The sequence below is a fragment of the Geotrypetes seraphini genome, chromosome 8 (assembly GCF_902459505.1).
Source record: "Geotrypetes seraphini chromosome 8, aGeoSer1.1, whole genome shotgun sequence".
Lineage (NCBI taxonomy): Eukaryota > Metazoa > Chordata > Amphibia > Gymnophiona > Dermophiidae > Geotrypetes > Geotrypetes seraphini.
Genome location: NC_047091.1, coordinates 25,120,120 through 25,137,069, shown reverse-complemented (window position 1 = coordinate 25,137,069; position 16,950 = coordinate 25,120,120). Strand labels below are relative to the sequence as shown.

At 44.1% G+C, this 16,950-nt stretch overlaps 1 protein-coding gene across 1 annotated transcript in view; it reads left to right on the top strand.

The window, feature by feature from the left end:
• ADGRB2 (adhesion G protein-coupled receptor B2) overlaps positions 1 to 16,950 on the top strand; it is a 164,293-nt gene that overhangs the window by 100,100 nt on the left and 47,243 nt on the right. The window contains exons 6-10 of the mRNA XM_033957083.1: positions 2,757 to 2,921; positions 8,048 to 8,149; positions 8,242 to 8,348; positions 15,748 to 15,942; positions 16,467 to 16,535. Of these exons, the coding sequence (XP_033812974.1) occupies positions 2,757 to 2,921; positions 8,048 to 8,149; positions 8,242 to 8,348; positions 15,748 to 15,942; positions 16,467 to 16,535 (638 nt within the window). The remainder of the gene's footprint in view (positions 1 to 2,756; positions 2,922 to 8,047; positions 8,150 to 8,241; positions 8,349 to 15,747; positions 15,943 to 16,466; positions 16,536 to 16,950) is intronic.

The window sequence follows — 16,950 nt, the reverse complement described above, 5'->3', positions numbered from 1 at the left end:
GAGATCCATGCAGTCAGCGATGTTTTTAGCAATCTATGCACTCAATGATGAGTTTAGAGAGATTCATGCACTCAGCGGTGTGTTTAGAGAGCCATACATTCAGCGGTGTGTTTAGAGAGATCCATGCACTCAACGGCATGTTTAGAGAGATCCATACACTCAACGGCATGTTTAGAGAGATCCATGCAATCAACGGAGTGTTTAGAAAGATCCATGCACTCAACGGTGTGTTTAGAGAGATCCATACACTCAACTGTGTGTTTAAAGAGATCAATGCAATCAACAGAGTGTTTAGAGAGATCCATGCACTCAACAGTGTCTTTAGAGAGATCTATACATTCAGCGGTGTGTTTAGAGATATCCATGCACTCAACATTGTGTTTAAAGAGATCCATGCATTTAGCGGCGTGTTTAGAGATCCATGGACTCAAAGGTGTGTTTAGAGCGATCTATGCACTCAGCGACGTGTTTAGAGAGATCCATGCACTCAACGGTGTGTTTGCCATATTATTCTTCTTATGGCCAACACCATATGATTGGTCTATGAATTTATTTTCTGAACTATTTATAAGTGAATCACTTTTGAGACCCAGTGATCAGCATTTTTTATAAATGCCAGCTTTAGTTTTAGAGAAATCCAAGCACTGAGAGACATTTTTAGAGAGATCCATGCACTCAATGGCATTTTTAGAGAGATCCATACACTCAACAGCATGTTTAGAGAGATCCATACACTCAACAAAATGTTTAGAGTGATCCATGCACTCAGCGATGTTTTTAGCAATCTATGTACTCAACGATGAGTTTAGAAAGATTCATGCACTCAGCGGTGTGTTTAGACAGAGCCATACATTCAGCGGTGTGTTTAGAGAGCTCCATACACTCAACTGTGTGTTTAGAGAGATCCATGCAATCAACGGAGTGTTTAGAGAGATCCATGCACTCAACGGTGTGTTTAGAGAGCTCCATACACTCAACTGTGTGTTTAGAGAGATCCATGCAATCAATGGAGTGTTTAGAGAGATCCATGCACTCAACAGTGTCTTTAGAGAGATCTATACATTCAGCGGTGTGTTTAGAGAGATCCATGCACTCAACATTGTGTTTAAAGAGATCCATGCACTCAACAGTGTGTTTGCCATATTATTCTTGTTATGGCCAACAACATATGATTGGCCTATGAATTTATTTTCTGAACTATTTATAAGTGGATCAGCATTATTTATAAATGCCAGCTTTAATTTTAGAGAAATCCAAGCACTCAGCGACATTTTTAGAGAGATCCATGCACTCAGCGGCGTGTTTAGAGATCCATATACTGAACGGTGTGTTTAGAGAGATCCATACACTCAGCGGTGTATTTAGCAATCTATGCACTTCATGGTGTGTTAAGAGAGATCCATGCACTCAACGGTGTCTTTAGAAAGCTCTATACATTCAGCGGTGTGTTTAGAGAGATCTATGCACTCAACATTGTGTTTAAAGAGATCCATGGACTTAGCGGCGTGTTTAGAGATCCTTGCACTCAACGACATGTTTAGAGAGACCCATGCACTCAGCGGTGTGTTTGCCATATTATTCTTGTTATGGCCAACACCATATGACTGGCCTATGAATTTATTTTTTGAACCCAGGCACCACTAGCCAGCTGTATTCTGTAAGTTGTGGGTGTAAGTGGGAGTTCGTCCTTGTGTTGGTCTCCCCTGTACATATGTGTTGTGTAAGTGAAGCAGGTATTTGCCCTCTGATAGTTTTGTGGGTGTGCACCAACTTATGTGTGTGAGTGGTAGTGTAAGTCTGAAACAGGCAGTAAATGTAGTCATTTGGATTAGAGAAATGCTGTGTGTTTGTCACATTTTGTCAAGTCTTCAGGGTATGTGGAACAATGCTGCAATCAGACACAAGTTTTGGGGAACCATCAGTCAACTTGGGGGGGGGGGGGGAATGAGCACACAGTTTTCTCCTCCATCCTCCATCTGCCCTTCCCATACTGAAGTTAAAATTTAAAAATACCTTGACTGGTAGGGATTCCAAGGCCCCGCCTGCTGAAGAAATCTGCTTGTCCAACTTCAAGACAGAAGTTCGCACCGTCCTCACGTTGTGTACTGCTGGGAGAGCACTGCCAGATGCGGAAATGCTCCATCAGTACTGAGTATGCTCACAGTGCTAGCAAGCACAGCTTAAAATGCTGTCTGCCAGTTTCTGCCTTACATATAGGACGAAAGGCTCTGGCTGGGGATCCCCAAGTGACCGCCTGAAGGGTGGGCCTGAGGGAAAAGTGGAGAAGAACTAATGTGATCTGCAGGTTGTATCCTTAAAACTGGCAGCTCTCTTGCTTGGTGAACTCAGACCAGCCAGCATATTTTGGCCCTGGGAGATTCTAGCCCTAGGGGGGGGAGGGAGAGAACGAGAGTTCCAGGGAGATTGCAGCCCTAGGAAGAGAGGGGAGAATGTGAGTAACTGGGGGATTCCTATTCAGTGGGAGTAAGAAGGACAGAATTTGAGGGTCTTGGGGGGAAGGGCAAAAAGTGAGAGGTCTGAGGGGGAGAATCTGAGGACTTAGAGGGTCCTGTTACTGGAAGGGGGAGAATGTGAAAGGATGGTGGAGGGTGTGAGGTTCTACATACGAGTATTTACAATAATATACATAAGTGTTTCTATACAGGCACACACACAGCAATCTGGCAGCTGAGCTGTTTCTGATCTCACATCTTTCTCTCATTTATATTCATTCATATGTTGTATGTTCTGTTTAGGTGATGGGAAGTGGGGTCCCTGGAACCACTGGAGCTTGTGTTCAAAAACCTGTGATACAGGCTGGCAGAGACGCTTCCGCATGTGCCAAGGAACAGGCATCCAGGGATATCCCTGCGAGGGCAGCGGAGAAGAGGTGCACACTTGTAATGAAAAGAAATGTCCAGGTATGTCCAAGAACAGGTAGGGAGGGGAGGAATGCATGGGTGGGGGTGGGGTCTTCCACTTCGGCAGTGTAACCATGGCTCATCCACTGGTTCTTGTCATTCTCATCATATCCTCCTCCTGTCTGCTGTAGGATGATGCCTGTCATCTCTACCAAATCGATCTATGTAGATGCTCCCAAGGCTGCCAGCACCATCTGCATCCCTGCTGGTTTCTGCCTGTGCCATCCATTCCAGGCTCTCCCTTCTCTGTAAGTGTACTCATCCATCTCAGGACCTCCTTCTCTGTAAGTGTACTCATCCATCTCAGGACCTCCTTCTCTGAATGTGTACTCATCCATCTCAGGACCCCGTTCTCTGGAAGTTTATTCATCCATCTTAGGACCTCCTTCTCTGTATGTGTACTCATCCATCTGAAGACCCCCTTCTCTGTAAATGTATTCATCCATCTCAGGACATCCTTCTCTGTATGTGTATTCATCCATCTCAGGACCTCCTTCTCTGTATGTATACTCATCCATCTCAGGACCCCCTTCTCTTTAAGTGTAATCAACCATCTCAGGACCTCCTTCTCTGTATGTATACTCATCCATCCCATTTCTTCTCTGTGAAAATACTCCTTCCATCCTGGGGTCTCACTTTTCTGCTAGTGTGCTCTTTCTCCTTTCTGTTATCCATTGGTATCTCTTCTCGAACATAATGTTATCAACCTGGCTCTGCCTCTCATCTATTATTTCTACTCTGCCTCACTATGTAGCTTCTTTACAGCACTGTTAAAGGGAAAGGGGACGAGATTTGATAGACCACCTTTCTGTACTACAATCAAAGTAGTTTATAAATTATATTCAGGTACTTATTTTGTACCCACTAATATTAATTATTTCTAGAGTGCAACCAGACATATGGAGCGCTGTATTGAGTCACAAAAGAGACAGTCCCTGCTCAAATGAGCTTACAATCTAAACAATCAAGGCAGATAAACAGGATGCCAGGGAAGGGGTTACACTTAGAGGGGATAGTCAAACTGCTGGTGAGGGTGGTGAGCAGAGGGCAGACGGGGGTAGCGTTCTGTCTCAAAAAGGTGGGTTTTCAGCCTATTTTGAACAAGAGAAGCCAAAGGGCGTAGTGTATGGACTGAGGCATACGGGGTGGAGAGATGAAAGGAACGAAGTCTAGAATTGGAAGTGGAGGAGAACTGTTACAGATAAAAGCAATTTGTCTGAGGAACGGAGGAGAGAGAAGAAGAGAGATACTGAGGGGCTGCATAAGGACTCCTGTAAGTTAATAAGAGGAGTTTGGATTGTATGCAGAGGTGGGTAGGAAGCCAGTGAAGTGACTTGCAAAGAGCTGGTTCTCAGGCCGCCTTACTAACTATTAAGCTGATCTGTTGGCAGATCCATTCCTGAGCAGGGAAGCAACTCCAGTCTACACTCCCTGTGTAAGGGCATGGTGGAAGATCTATAAGATCACCTTTAGGTCTATGACCCTTTTCCCATTTGATCCTTTAATGCGCTTTCGCGTGTAAGGGCCACTTCTCATGACACTTTTACGTGCAAGACATATCTAACCGCAGTGCCCAGTTCCAGAACTGCCCTTTCAATAGTGGAACTTGTGCGCAATGGCATTAAGAGGCCCCTATAGCTTTTGAAATGAGGAATTTACTCTTTAGGGGTAAAACTAGCGTGGATCAGGGCTCAACGTTCTCATAAAATGCTTCTGTTAATTAGGGTCCTTGAAGCCTGTTTGGAGCCAGTAAATCAATTTGACATTTAGAGTCTAGAAAGATTTGCACGGAGTCCCCTCCCTCGCCCACTTTCTCTCCACTCCCACCAGCTCTCTGTAATGGCCCTTCTGTTTCCCTTTCCCTCTGCCTCAGTCCTTTTTTGATTTCTTTACATGTGAAAGATTATTGGGGAGATTTTCTGTGGATTCTGCTCAGTTCTCCTGCTGGGTTAATTTGAACATTTATTAAATGTCAGGCAGTAGTTGTTGCATTCTCTGAAATATTTATCGAGCTGATTCCTTCTTTTTATTGTCAATTATAAGTCAAAATGAAGACGTGAGGTAAAAGTCCCACCCACGTGCGTGCGCACACACACAATGTAATTTGTAATGTAATGTAATTTATTTCTTATATACCGCTACATCCGTTAGGTTCTAAGCGGTTTGAAGAAAATATACATTAAGATTATAAATGAGAAGTAAGAAGGTACTTAAAAAATTCCCTTACTGTCCCGAAGGCTCACAATCTAACTAAAGTACCTGGAAATTAATAAAGAAGAGAAAATAAAGATGGTTGAAAAAAGAAAAATTCTATGTGAACTTATAGGATGGAAATTAAACTGACAGTGAAGAACTGTATGAAAAATACATATGGAATACAGTTAGAGAGGGTAGATTACAATCTATTTATGGTATTTGTTTAATTGGAAGGTATTAAGGTGGGTAATTTGGGGGAAGGTTATCTGAAGGTAGGTGAATCTTCTGGAGGTAAAAGAGGAGGGGTTAAGATATTTGGATGAATTTTTTGAAAAGCAGGGTTTTGATTTCTTTTCTGAATGTTTTGAAGTTGTCTGATATTGTCATAAGATTGGAGATGGAATGGTTGATTTTTGCTGCTTGTGTTGCCAGAAGGTTGTCAAACATTTTCTTGCGTTGTGTGCCTTTGAGTGGGGGGAAGGCGAAAGGGTTCGAGGTTCTTCTGTGTCTTGAGGTGGAGATTTGGTTTAAGCGGTTGTTTAGATAGGAGGGGGAAGAGCCGTGTAATGCTTTGAATATCAGGCAGTAGAATTTGAATTGGATTCGTGCTTGTATGGGTAGCCAGTGAGAGTCTAAGAAGGCAGTTGTTATGTGATCATATTTTTTGAGAGACCGGTGCTGGGGATTCATCGTACTCCACAAGAGTAGTTACTGAGGATTTTCCAGCCTTAGATTTCAGTCTATGATGAGATCATGGAAATATTGATTAGCTAAAACTCGTGAGATCTGGGGCTCTGGCTGGGCCTGCAAACCAGTGCCCTAAACTATAAAAAGCTTGTTAATAACTTACCCCATATCATATACCCTAGAAACAATACGTAAATGGAATCTTGAAAATAATTTAAAATACATTAATATATATTTATAATAACATAACATAAAAGCTTGCTTCTATACCGCATAACCGTAAAGTTCAATGTGGTTCACAAAAGAAATGACAGAATAAGAATTTACTTACCTAATAATTTACTCCCTCTTTTACTAAACCGCGATAGGGGTTATTAGCGCTGCTCCTGACGCTCATACGAACTCTATGAGCATTGGGAGAAATGTGGTGCATTCAGTGCGGCTTCCTGCGCTAATAACCCCTATCGCGATTTAGTAAAAAAAATATATGAACAAATATATTTTAAAATGTATCCTAAACTGCTGATACATATTAGCGGTCACCAATTAGTAATTTGGATCACTTTTATTAATATAAATAATAATGAACTTATTTGCAAAATCAGAAAACTGATAAACCTGAAAACAGAAAATTTATGCATAAAATATTACCTAAGGCCCCCTTCTAACAAGCCATTCTTGAGATGGTTTGGGGAAATTCACTGCTTATTCCTAGAATAAGCAGCATAAAATCAGTTTTACTACTTGGGATCTTGCCAGGTACTTGGGACTTGGATTGGCCACTGTTGGAAACAGGATACTGGGCTTGATGGACCTTCGGTCTGTCCCTCTTATGTTCTTATGTGAGCCAATTATAGGACAATCAAGTCATTGTGACATCACCGATGAGTTTGGCTCTTAGGCATTGGTGAAATGAGGCATTATGACATCACAATCTCAGATCTGCAATGTTGATACTCTTTGGGTTTCTGCCAAGTACTTGGGACCTGGGTTGGCCACTGTTGGAAACAGGATACTGGGCTTGATGGACCTTCGGTCTGTCCCAGGACATCAACTCTTATGTTCTTATGTGAGCCAATTATAGGACAATCAAACCATTGTGACATCACCGATGAGTTTGGCTCTTAGGCATTGGTGGAATGAGGCATTATGACATCACAATCTCAGCTCTGCAATGTTGATACTCTTTGGGTTTCTGCCAAGTACTTGGGACCTGGTTTGGCCACTGTTGGAAACAGGATCCTGGGCTAGATGGACCTTCAGTCCGTCCCTGTGTGGCAACTCTTATAATCTTATGTCTTCAATGTCATAAATGTAATACGACACACCCATGTCATGAAGAATATTTGCTAAGGAACTAACCCCCCCTTTTATGAAGCCGCGTTAAGCTTTTTTATCGCTGGCCATGGCGGTATTAGTTCCAACGCTCATAGGAGTTTTAGGTCTGCTGGAGCTAATACTGCCACGACTGGTGATAAAAAAGCCTAACACTTCTTCGTAAAAAGGGGGAGTAAAAAAGATATGAAAAAGAATCGGAGAAAGAGGGGAGTCCCATGGGACGCCACATCCTGGGGACAATGGTGAAAAAATATGATTTTGTGTTTTCACTGAATAACTTGGGGTCCTTTTTCTAAACCCACTAAGGCCACTTTTGCCACGGCTAGAAAATGGCTGGCTTTCCCATGTTCCCTATTAATGACCACATGCTAATTTCACCACTGATGCACGGCCATTACAGAGTTACTGTGTGAGTCCTATTTTATAGACATTGAGGGCCCACATGGTAAATGCCATGCTATTCAATTAGCACGCGACAATGCCTCACGCTCTAACTGATTAGCAGTGTCACGCCCACTCTACGCCCCCCCAAACACAGTGTGCGCATGCAGATAGGGACATTTGCCGCAGGACAGCAGTGCACGCCGCGCAGTAAGCCCTTATAATGTGCGGCAAGCAGGTGCAAGTGCTTACCGCTGTTTAGGAAAAGGACACCTTTTGTGTCTGTAAAAAACCTGAAAGCCAGTTCCAAACGTATCCAGTTATTCCATTGATCCAATTGTAATAATAACAGATGCTACTATAGGAAGTGAAAAGCCCCTGACAGATCCAGTTGCTTCAGGAAAACAGGGCTGCCCTTATCAAAAAGAAAGGCTGGTGATTAGGTCTGACGAAATGCCTCACTCCTTTGTTTCTGCTTTCTTCCACTGGCTCTTTCTTTCACTCTCTCATCTCCTCTTCTGCAGCCTTCCATGAAATGTGTAAGGACGAATACATTCTGTCAGTGACCTGGAAGAAGACAGCCGCGGGGGAGATCACCTATAACAAGTGTCCCCCTAATGCGACAGGTGAGTCCCTCCCTCCTCCCCTCCCTTCCCCCTCCTCTTCAATCTCAGCAGAATGGTCCAGCTTCTGTTCTCTCTTTTCAACTTGCATGCAGGGTCTGCCAGTCGGCACTGTATACTGGATGCCCACGGAGTGGCGTATTGGGGACCTCCGAGCTTCGCCAGGTGTATCTCCCATGAGTACCGCTACCTGCATCTTGCAGTAAGTGCATAACCGTGCCTGTCCTGTGTTTCACTGCATTCTCTGGGTCACTATGAAATCTGCTTGGCTACACCCACCGTTTTGATTCTGAGTAAATCGGGTTGCTGCTGGGCAGGCCTTCTTCAGAACCAGAAGCTTTCAGCCAGAACTGAACCTGCAGCAGAAACTCATCACCTGATTTTGATCGAAGCTGAAACCGAAAACTCAATTTTGGTTGTGTGAATACGAACGAAAGCATTTATCTGGAGCATCCTAGTTACTGCATAAACTATTGTGCAAGGTCATTCCTTGACAAAATAAATAATACAAAGAGTAAGCTTCCCCCCTTCCTGGGACTGCCTTGCAATTAATGGTGATCTTGCAATGTATTCAGGGAGGGAGCAATGTCTCCGTTGAGGCAGCCATTGTGAAAGCAGAGCCAGAGATTGCCAGGGACTGTAATATAGGCCTGGGGGGAGGGGAGGGAGGAAGACAAATTTTCAGCTTTCTCTGCCCCCTGATATTCAGGTCAAGGGCGATCACTGGTCCATGGTGAACTCGGAAATTCAGTGCTGAGGCCATATCTGGCAACCGGCATTGAATTTTCAGTCCATTTTTGGCCAGCTAGGCCAATTTTCAATAGCTAATCGGATAAGTCTCAATGGCCAAAGAGAGACCACCCTTTTAAGCGGCTTGTTCTGGCCAGTCACCAGCCATTCCGCTAAGCCAGATATTCAGCGGGAGATAGCTGTTCCCAGCTGTCTAAATAACACTGAATATCAGCCTTATGGTCATTTTCAGCAGAAACCGAAGCTGGGCAGAAGAAGGATTGTAGGACCAAAATGTGGTCGGCCTCTAACCAAAACCTCCTGTATGTGTCTTAGAACTGGACTATAGAAGAAGTGATGGAAAGAGATTTCGACTGCAGAGAGCCTTGGAGTGGAGCTGGGGGAGGGAAGGGAGCTCACACTCATGTTTGCCTAGGTGCCCCTGTTAAGCTGCCCTGTTTGCGTCTCTTTGTGCCATCACCTGGTGGGCATTTGTAGTCCTTCTCTTTCATCCACATATACCATGTGCAGTGGCATTGTAAGGAGGGGAAGGTCCTCCTCTCTGCCCCCCACTACTGCACACCCTTTCCAACCCCGACTCGCTGCTCATGCCAGCACCGGCTCTTCCTCTGATGTCACTTCCTGGCTCCGCGCCTAGGAAGTCACGTCAGAGGAAGAGCCAACGCTGGCATGAGCAGCAGGCTGGGGTCGCTGCTCACGTCGGGAACGTTAAAGAGGGAAGGGGCGAGCGTCAGGAGGGGGCAGGGAAGGAATGGATGGGGGAGCTGGGGGTGAGGACACAGAGAAGAGGGTGGGGAGGGGCGCCTCTCACTCTTGCTACACCACTGACCATAGGCCCGAGTTCAGCACTGCATGTAGCTTCAATTGTACATTAGAATAGCCTTCCCCTAGGGCGCTAAGCTTCAGCGTCCTGCGTGCTCCATGATTTATCCGTGACTGGGAAGCTGCTGACAAGATGCAAAGATATGTCCAGAAATCGGAGGTGGGCATGGATGTCTTGCAAGGGAGCTTCCCTGTTTATTTCTTAGATTCTTGATATACCATCTCTCTGTGGTACAACCCAAGCAGTTTAGATTTTAAATAGTAACATACATAGTAACATAGTAGATGTTGGCAGATAAAGACCCGAATGGTCCATCCAGTCTGCCCAACCTTACCTGATTTAATTTAGATGTTCCTTCTTCTTAGCTATTGCTGGCCAGAACCCAAAGCTCTGCTCGGTTCCATTCATGGATGTCTCCATCAAAGCTCCAACCCAGCCATCGAAGCCCTCCCTAGCCCATCCTCAACCAAAGGGCCATATACGGACATAGACCATGCAAGTCTGCCCAGTACTAGCCTTAATGTCTTAAAGATAGCCATTTCCAGTTCCAGATAGTTTCTGTCTTATGCAGGTTTTCTAATGGGCTCACATTTTAAGTTAAAATGTAGCCAATTAGATAAAAGCCAGAATCAAAAAGAGAACATTAGCTGGATAAGTTGGATAGCCAGATCTGTGTATCAGCATAACAAGCCTAAATGTGGCCGGCCAGATCATCTCTCCCACACTACAGTGGGGGTGCACTACAGGACCCCTGTAGTCCCCAGGGTTTATGAAAATCACTCCATTGTCTCTGGGGTTAGTCTACTCAAAATAGCAAATAGCCCAATGTTTTCCCTACATAAAAAGATCTGAAGAGGAAGGCAATGAAAATGGTAGGAGGTTTGCGCCAGAAGACGTACGAGGAGAGACTGGAAGCCCTGAATATTTATACCCTAGAGGAAAGGAGAGATAGGGGAGATATCATTCAGACATTCAAATACTTGACAAGATCCAAACCACAACCAACTTAGACATAAACGCAATCAAATATCCCATCCAAACCACCATAAAACTACTTGGCATGACCATAGACAGATGCTGCACTATGCAACCGCAAATAAATAAAACAATTCAGAAATCATTCGCAATCATGAGAAATCTGAGACAAGTCCGAAAATTCTTTGAAAGAACACAATTCCAACTTATAGTACAATCCCTAATACTAGGGATACTGGACTACTGCAACATCCTATTCCTTCCTTGCTCTGCAACTACGATTAGACAACTCCAAACAATCCAAAATACAGCTTTAAGACTCATCTACTCATTAAAAAAACATGACCACATCACTGAAGCCTTCATCAACTCACATTGGCTTCCAATCCAAGAAAGAATCCAATTCAAATTCTACTGCATATTATTCAAAACCCTACACGGAGACAGTCCATCATACTTGAACAATCGCCTCATCCAAGCACCCACTACAAGACAAAGAAAAACGCACGCCCCATTCATACCCCCCCCAATCAAGGAAGTAAAAAGAACAAAACTACACGACGGCCTCCTAGCCACCCAAGCCGCAAGACTGGACAACCAGATCTCCAACCTCTTGATGACCACCCCAGACTATAGGACGTTCAGAAAAGAAATAAAAACCAAACTTTTCAAGAAATTCCTGAAGCAGCAATAACATCACGACCGTTTAGTAACTCTAAAACTGACATTTGATCTACCCACTACTGCACTAACAATAACAAAAGAACTTCCACTATGACCACCTATTAACTCTTTGACAAACCACCTCACCCTCAACAACCTGCTAAATGTTTACAAGACCTACAACTTACCTCTCTAGCTAATCATTGTAACTCTGTCTTTTTTAAACTAACCTTTTGTAATCCGCCTTGAACCGCAAGGTAATGGCGGAATAGAAATCCCGAATGTAATGTAATGTAATGTAATGTAAAAGTATTAACGTAGAACAAAATCTATTCCAGAGAAAAGAAAATGGTAAAACCAGAGGGCATAATATGAGGTTGAAGGGTTGTAGATTCAAGAGTAATGTTAGGAAATTCTTCTTTATGGAGAGGGTGGATGATACCTGGAATGCGCTCCCGAGAGAGGTGGTGGAGAAGAAAATGACAGAGTTCAAACAAGCATGGGATGAACACAGACGATCTTGAATCAGAAAATAATGGGCATTTATTGAACTAAGGCCAGTACTGGGCAGACCTACACGGCCTCTGTCCCATATATGGACATTCAGTTGAGGACGGGCAGGGGAGGGTTTCGACAGCTGAGATGGTTAAGATGGGCTGGAGTGAGCTTTGATGGAGACTCCAGCAGATGGAACCTAAGCACACTACCGGGCAGGGCTCTGGGTTTCTGGCCCAAAAAGGACCATTTAAATGAAATGCTTAATTTATAGAGCGGGTATGGTTGGGCAGATTGGATGGACCATGCCGTCATTTATTATGTATGTTACTATCCAGTAATTTGAGAGTTTTAATTGCTGCTTCATGCTTTCTTGTCCAGAGCTTTTGGCATTACCCTAAAATGGGTAGGCGAAGGACACTGGGAAAGGAGGAACTGGGTAGTGGGTTCAGTATGGGAATTTGTGCATCTAGCCAAAATGGAGAAGCCAGTGCCGGGCAAACTGTTTGGGCCATCTTTTAGGGGTTGTGATACTTTTAGGGGTTGTGCCAGGTACTAGTAACCTTGAAGATGGGCTACTGGGCTAGATGGACCATTGGTCTGACTCATGTCTTTATCTGCCATTGTATTCTGAGATCCTGAGTACTTTGAGGTTCTCAGTGTCTGTCAATTGATGTCACGAGGCGCTGGTGGAGAAGGCTATTTACCAGCAAGGAAGAGTTATACACTTGGTGTCCTCTAATTACAGGCCAGTAAAAGCTAACATAACTTGGTAATGAGCAGATAGTTTTCAGGGCAGCTGAACTCTGCTTTCTGCTGCTCTTAAGATACGCTTTCCCAGTTGTGTTTTCAGCAGAAAGCTCTCCCCACACCTCCCACTCATGAGGACACCCATTATTATTAAATGGCCATTAGTTCTGCTTGTGCGGGCAGGATACTAATAGAAGCCGGATTAGGTGCAATGACCTCTTGTTACTGTCCTCCGTACCAATTAGCTTCTCATTACTAAGATGAAGCAGAAGGGATAAAGCTTCCCAGGACCTGCCTACCCAGGTCCCTATTATTCTGTGTCTCATTCTCTGCTGGAGCAGCCAGTCTCTCTTTTCCTGCGATGTCTTCCAAGGACAGTGCTCAGCTGGCTGTGTCTAGGTAAAGCTAACTCCAAAGCTTGAGATGAATCTCCAGTCTAAAGAGATTGGCCACCGTGAGAACAGGCTACTAGGCTGACCCAGTAAGGCTAATCTTGTGCTCTTAAAGAGAAGTGGTCAAAATTGTTTGCTTAACGTTTAGGCTTGCTGCTACCCGGATAGATTTGGTTTGTCATCACTGGACATCAATGCAAAGCAGCCAAAGAGAAAGCAAATTCTTGAAACCCTCTCGGGGCTGCCTTTTGTTGTATAATCAGTGAATGCCTAAATCTAGAAACCTATTCAAACCAGCTGGAAATGGCTGCTGACCGGTTCAAGAGCATGTCCGCAGCTTCTGGTCCTTTTCAGTGGCAGTTAACTAGTTATCTCCATTGAAAATGACCAGTTAGTGCTGAATTCAAAAGCGGCCGACTCATGGATGTTCCAGGAGTGCCGATATTCAGCTCCTCACCACATATGTAAAACTGCTTAATTCAGATCTTTCAGTGGTTTGGCTTATGTACTGAGGGGCAGAATGTTGATGTAACTGGCTCAACCCCCCCCCCCACCCCCCAAAACCCCCAGATAGTCAGGCTGAAGCCTGGACAGGGCCAGGAATTGAATATCTGAGAATACAGCAGGGGCTGGCTCTAACCTCACCAGATTCTGCTCTAAAATGCGAGTGGAGCGTGAGAAGGAGGTCTCATTTCTGACTTGTACATCCGTTCTAAAATCTGTGCACGCGCATTTTTTTCATGGAAGAAAATGCCTCCTTCTCTCTGGCTTTCTTTCTCCTCACATGTTGTCTCTTGGAACAGCTGTAACACAGAATTCCTATGAGCGTTGGAGCTAATACCAACGCGGCCAGCAATAAAAAAGCTTAATGCGGCTTTGTAAAAATTCTTCATGATATGGGAATGTTGTATTACAAGAGTTGCCACACTGGGACAGACCACAGGTCCATCAAGCCCAGTGTCCTGTTTCCAATAGTGGCCAACCCAGGTCCCAAGTACCAGGCAGAAACCCAAAGAGTAGCAACGTTCCAGAGCTGAGATTGTGATGTCATAATGCCTCATTCCACCAATGCCTAAGAGACAAACTCAGCAGTGATGTCACAACGGCTTGACTGTCCTACATGAGAACATAAGAATTGCTGTACTGGGACAGACCGAAGGTCCATCAAGCCCAGTATCCTGTTTCCAATAGTGGCCAACCCAGGTCCCAAGTACCAGGCAGAAACCCAAAGAGTAGCAACGTTCCAGAGCTGAGATTGTGATGTCATAATGCCTCATTCCACCAATGCCTAAGAGACAAACTCAGCAGTGATGTCACAACGGCTTGACTGTCCTACATGAGAACATAAGAATTGCTGTACTGGGACAGACCGAAGGTCCATCAAGCCCAGTATCCTGTTTCCAACAGTGGCCGACCCAGCACCCAAGTACCTAGCTTGCTTTTGTACCAAACTTTTCAAACCACCCTGCTTAACTTTTTTATAGGGGTTATTGACTATCCTGTCTACGCAAACATTGCAGCTGTGGGAGGGGGAGGGGAGGGATGTTCCACTTTGCCCTGTTTTGTTATGCTACCTTTTCAGATATTGAACCTTGATGTGATTTAACGTTCGAATGGTTGAAAGAATATTTACTTTTTTGCCAGTTAATGTTATACACGAACGTTTTTTCTGCCAGTGTTGTGGAGGAGGGAAGGGTCAACATCCTGGCGTCTGGCCCATTAATCAGGGGAGAGTTGTTTTGAATTTGTGGGTTGTTAATTATGAAAATGAAAAGCTTCTCGCCTTATTTCGTCCACAGCCTTCGCGTTTGCTTGTTTGCTATTTATCATGAAGGTCTAGTGAGAATCCACCACATGCCTCTTTTTTTGGCATATATGAATTATCTCTCATTTCTTTCTTTTGTATCACTGATTAGGCATTCGTTTTACTATGTTGATATGTGGATCCTATCTGCTGTTTTTTTGTTGTCCTTTAAGTACGTAATAAACAGATGTTGAAAAAATACTCAGATGTACAATATTTAAAGATTATTTCCCTATTTTAAACCCTCTGTAATCTGCACTAAACCTTTGGTAAGTTGTTGCATTGTTTTCTGTGGGCTTAGGATACAGAGTGCCCAGGGGTTATAAGGTGAGTCCCCTGGAAGACAGTACAAGGGACATGGGGAAGGATAGAACCCCTGTGGATGTTACATTTTAACAGCGTAAGGCCCAGAATCGGCTGAAACACCGCAGAGCTGTTACCAGTCCAGTTCGAGGCAGGAACCCCCCCCCCCCATCATCTTTTGTGGTAGGAGGAGAGCTCCAGTCTTCGTCTTTTCATTTGCTCCTGAATTTCACTGATGCTTTCACCTCTAACATGCCTCACACCTTGGGCAGATGCATTAAATCACCTGAAGTTGAAGGGTATTTAAATACCGCAATGAAGTTTGGCAAGAAAATTCCATTGATGGATTTCTATGGAAACATGTAACCATGGAAACCTCATGGCAAGGGTTGTTAATGAGCTAGTACAAGGCACTCTTACCATGATGCCAAGGGAGGTGGTGGTACAGGCTGCAGGTGAGATGATGGGTTCTAGTCAAGCGTGAGTCAGATCAGTGGGCACGTGAAGGTCTTCCCCTTTCCCAATAGGAGCCAACATGCAACTAAGATGAAAAACAACAGAAGACTAGGGCAGGAGATTGATGGGGGACCTGGAGGTACTGGGAAGGGGGGTCAGTAACCTCTGTCTTATCTCTTCCCTTTTGCAGCTAAGAGAGCATCTGGCAAAGGGGCAGCGGCTATTGGCGGGGGATGGTATGTCGCAGGTTGTTCGCAGCCTCCTAGATCTTTTGATGCAGAAGACATACTACAGCGGGGACCTGCTTTTCTCCGTGGAGATTTTGCGCAATGTCACTGATACATACAAGAGAGCCACCTATGTTCCCTCCTTGGATGATGTGAAGGTGTGCTTGGTCTGCAGGATTTAAGTACTGATTCGATTCAACATTTCAGCAATGTCCAAGCTCTTAGTCTGTCTCCTGTAGGGTTTCTGCACCCCCACCGCATTTTGAGTAGACCGCAAGCCAGGGAAAGCACATCCCATGTTCTTCTTTCCCCATTAAGTCCTGTCTCTCCACAAAGATCTTCTGGTTTCCTTGGACACCTTCCCCCTCTATGCCTTGGGTTTCCTGGTTTAGGTATTTTGCAGTCCTTACTTCGTAAGGATCCTTTGGACTCCTGCTATCCTGTATTCATTTTATTTATTTAAAAATGTTCTATACTGTTTTTTTTTCCAAAAAGTTACATACATGAAATATTAGAACAAATCAGAACAAAGTAGGAACAAAAGCAGACAGATTCAATCCTTACATAAGATCAATTATTCATAGAAATTCATCTACAAATAGTTGTTTTTTTAACAGATACTATGCTTCACTCTTTCTGATTCATATTTTCTTTTTTTTCTCTCCTTCATTTCCTTGCATAGAAGTTCTTTGAAGCCGTCAGCCACATGGTAGACGCAGAGAACAAGGAAAAGTGGGAGGATGCTCAGCAGGTGAGGGGCGTGGCCATTTCTCAGTTGTGATAAGGGCTGGCATGGGAGGTGTTTTAGAGTACAATGGCGGTTTGTTCTTCACGAGAGTGCCATTGCAGATCTGCTGTATGTGTAATTGATTGTGGGGGTGTTTTGAGCAGGTGGTTGCATGCGTTACAGTGCTGGGGTAATGGGTGATTGGGTGGGTTCAGTATGGGGGGGCTGATGCATTGAAGAGAAGTAGGATGAAGGGGACAGATGTGACTGACTTCAGAAGAGGTGGACAAGGAAAGAGACTAGTTGGCTTTAGTAGATTTGATTGTAATACAATGAAAACACAAATACGATATGTTTATATCAAAATACAGTATCTAGCCAGACTAGAAAAACCATGTTTAAGAACATTATTAAAAAAAACCCCAACAAAAAACCTTCA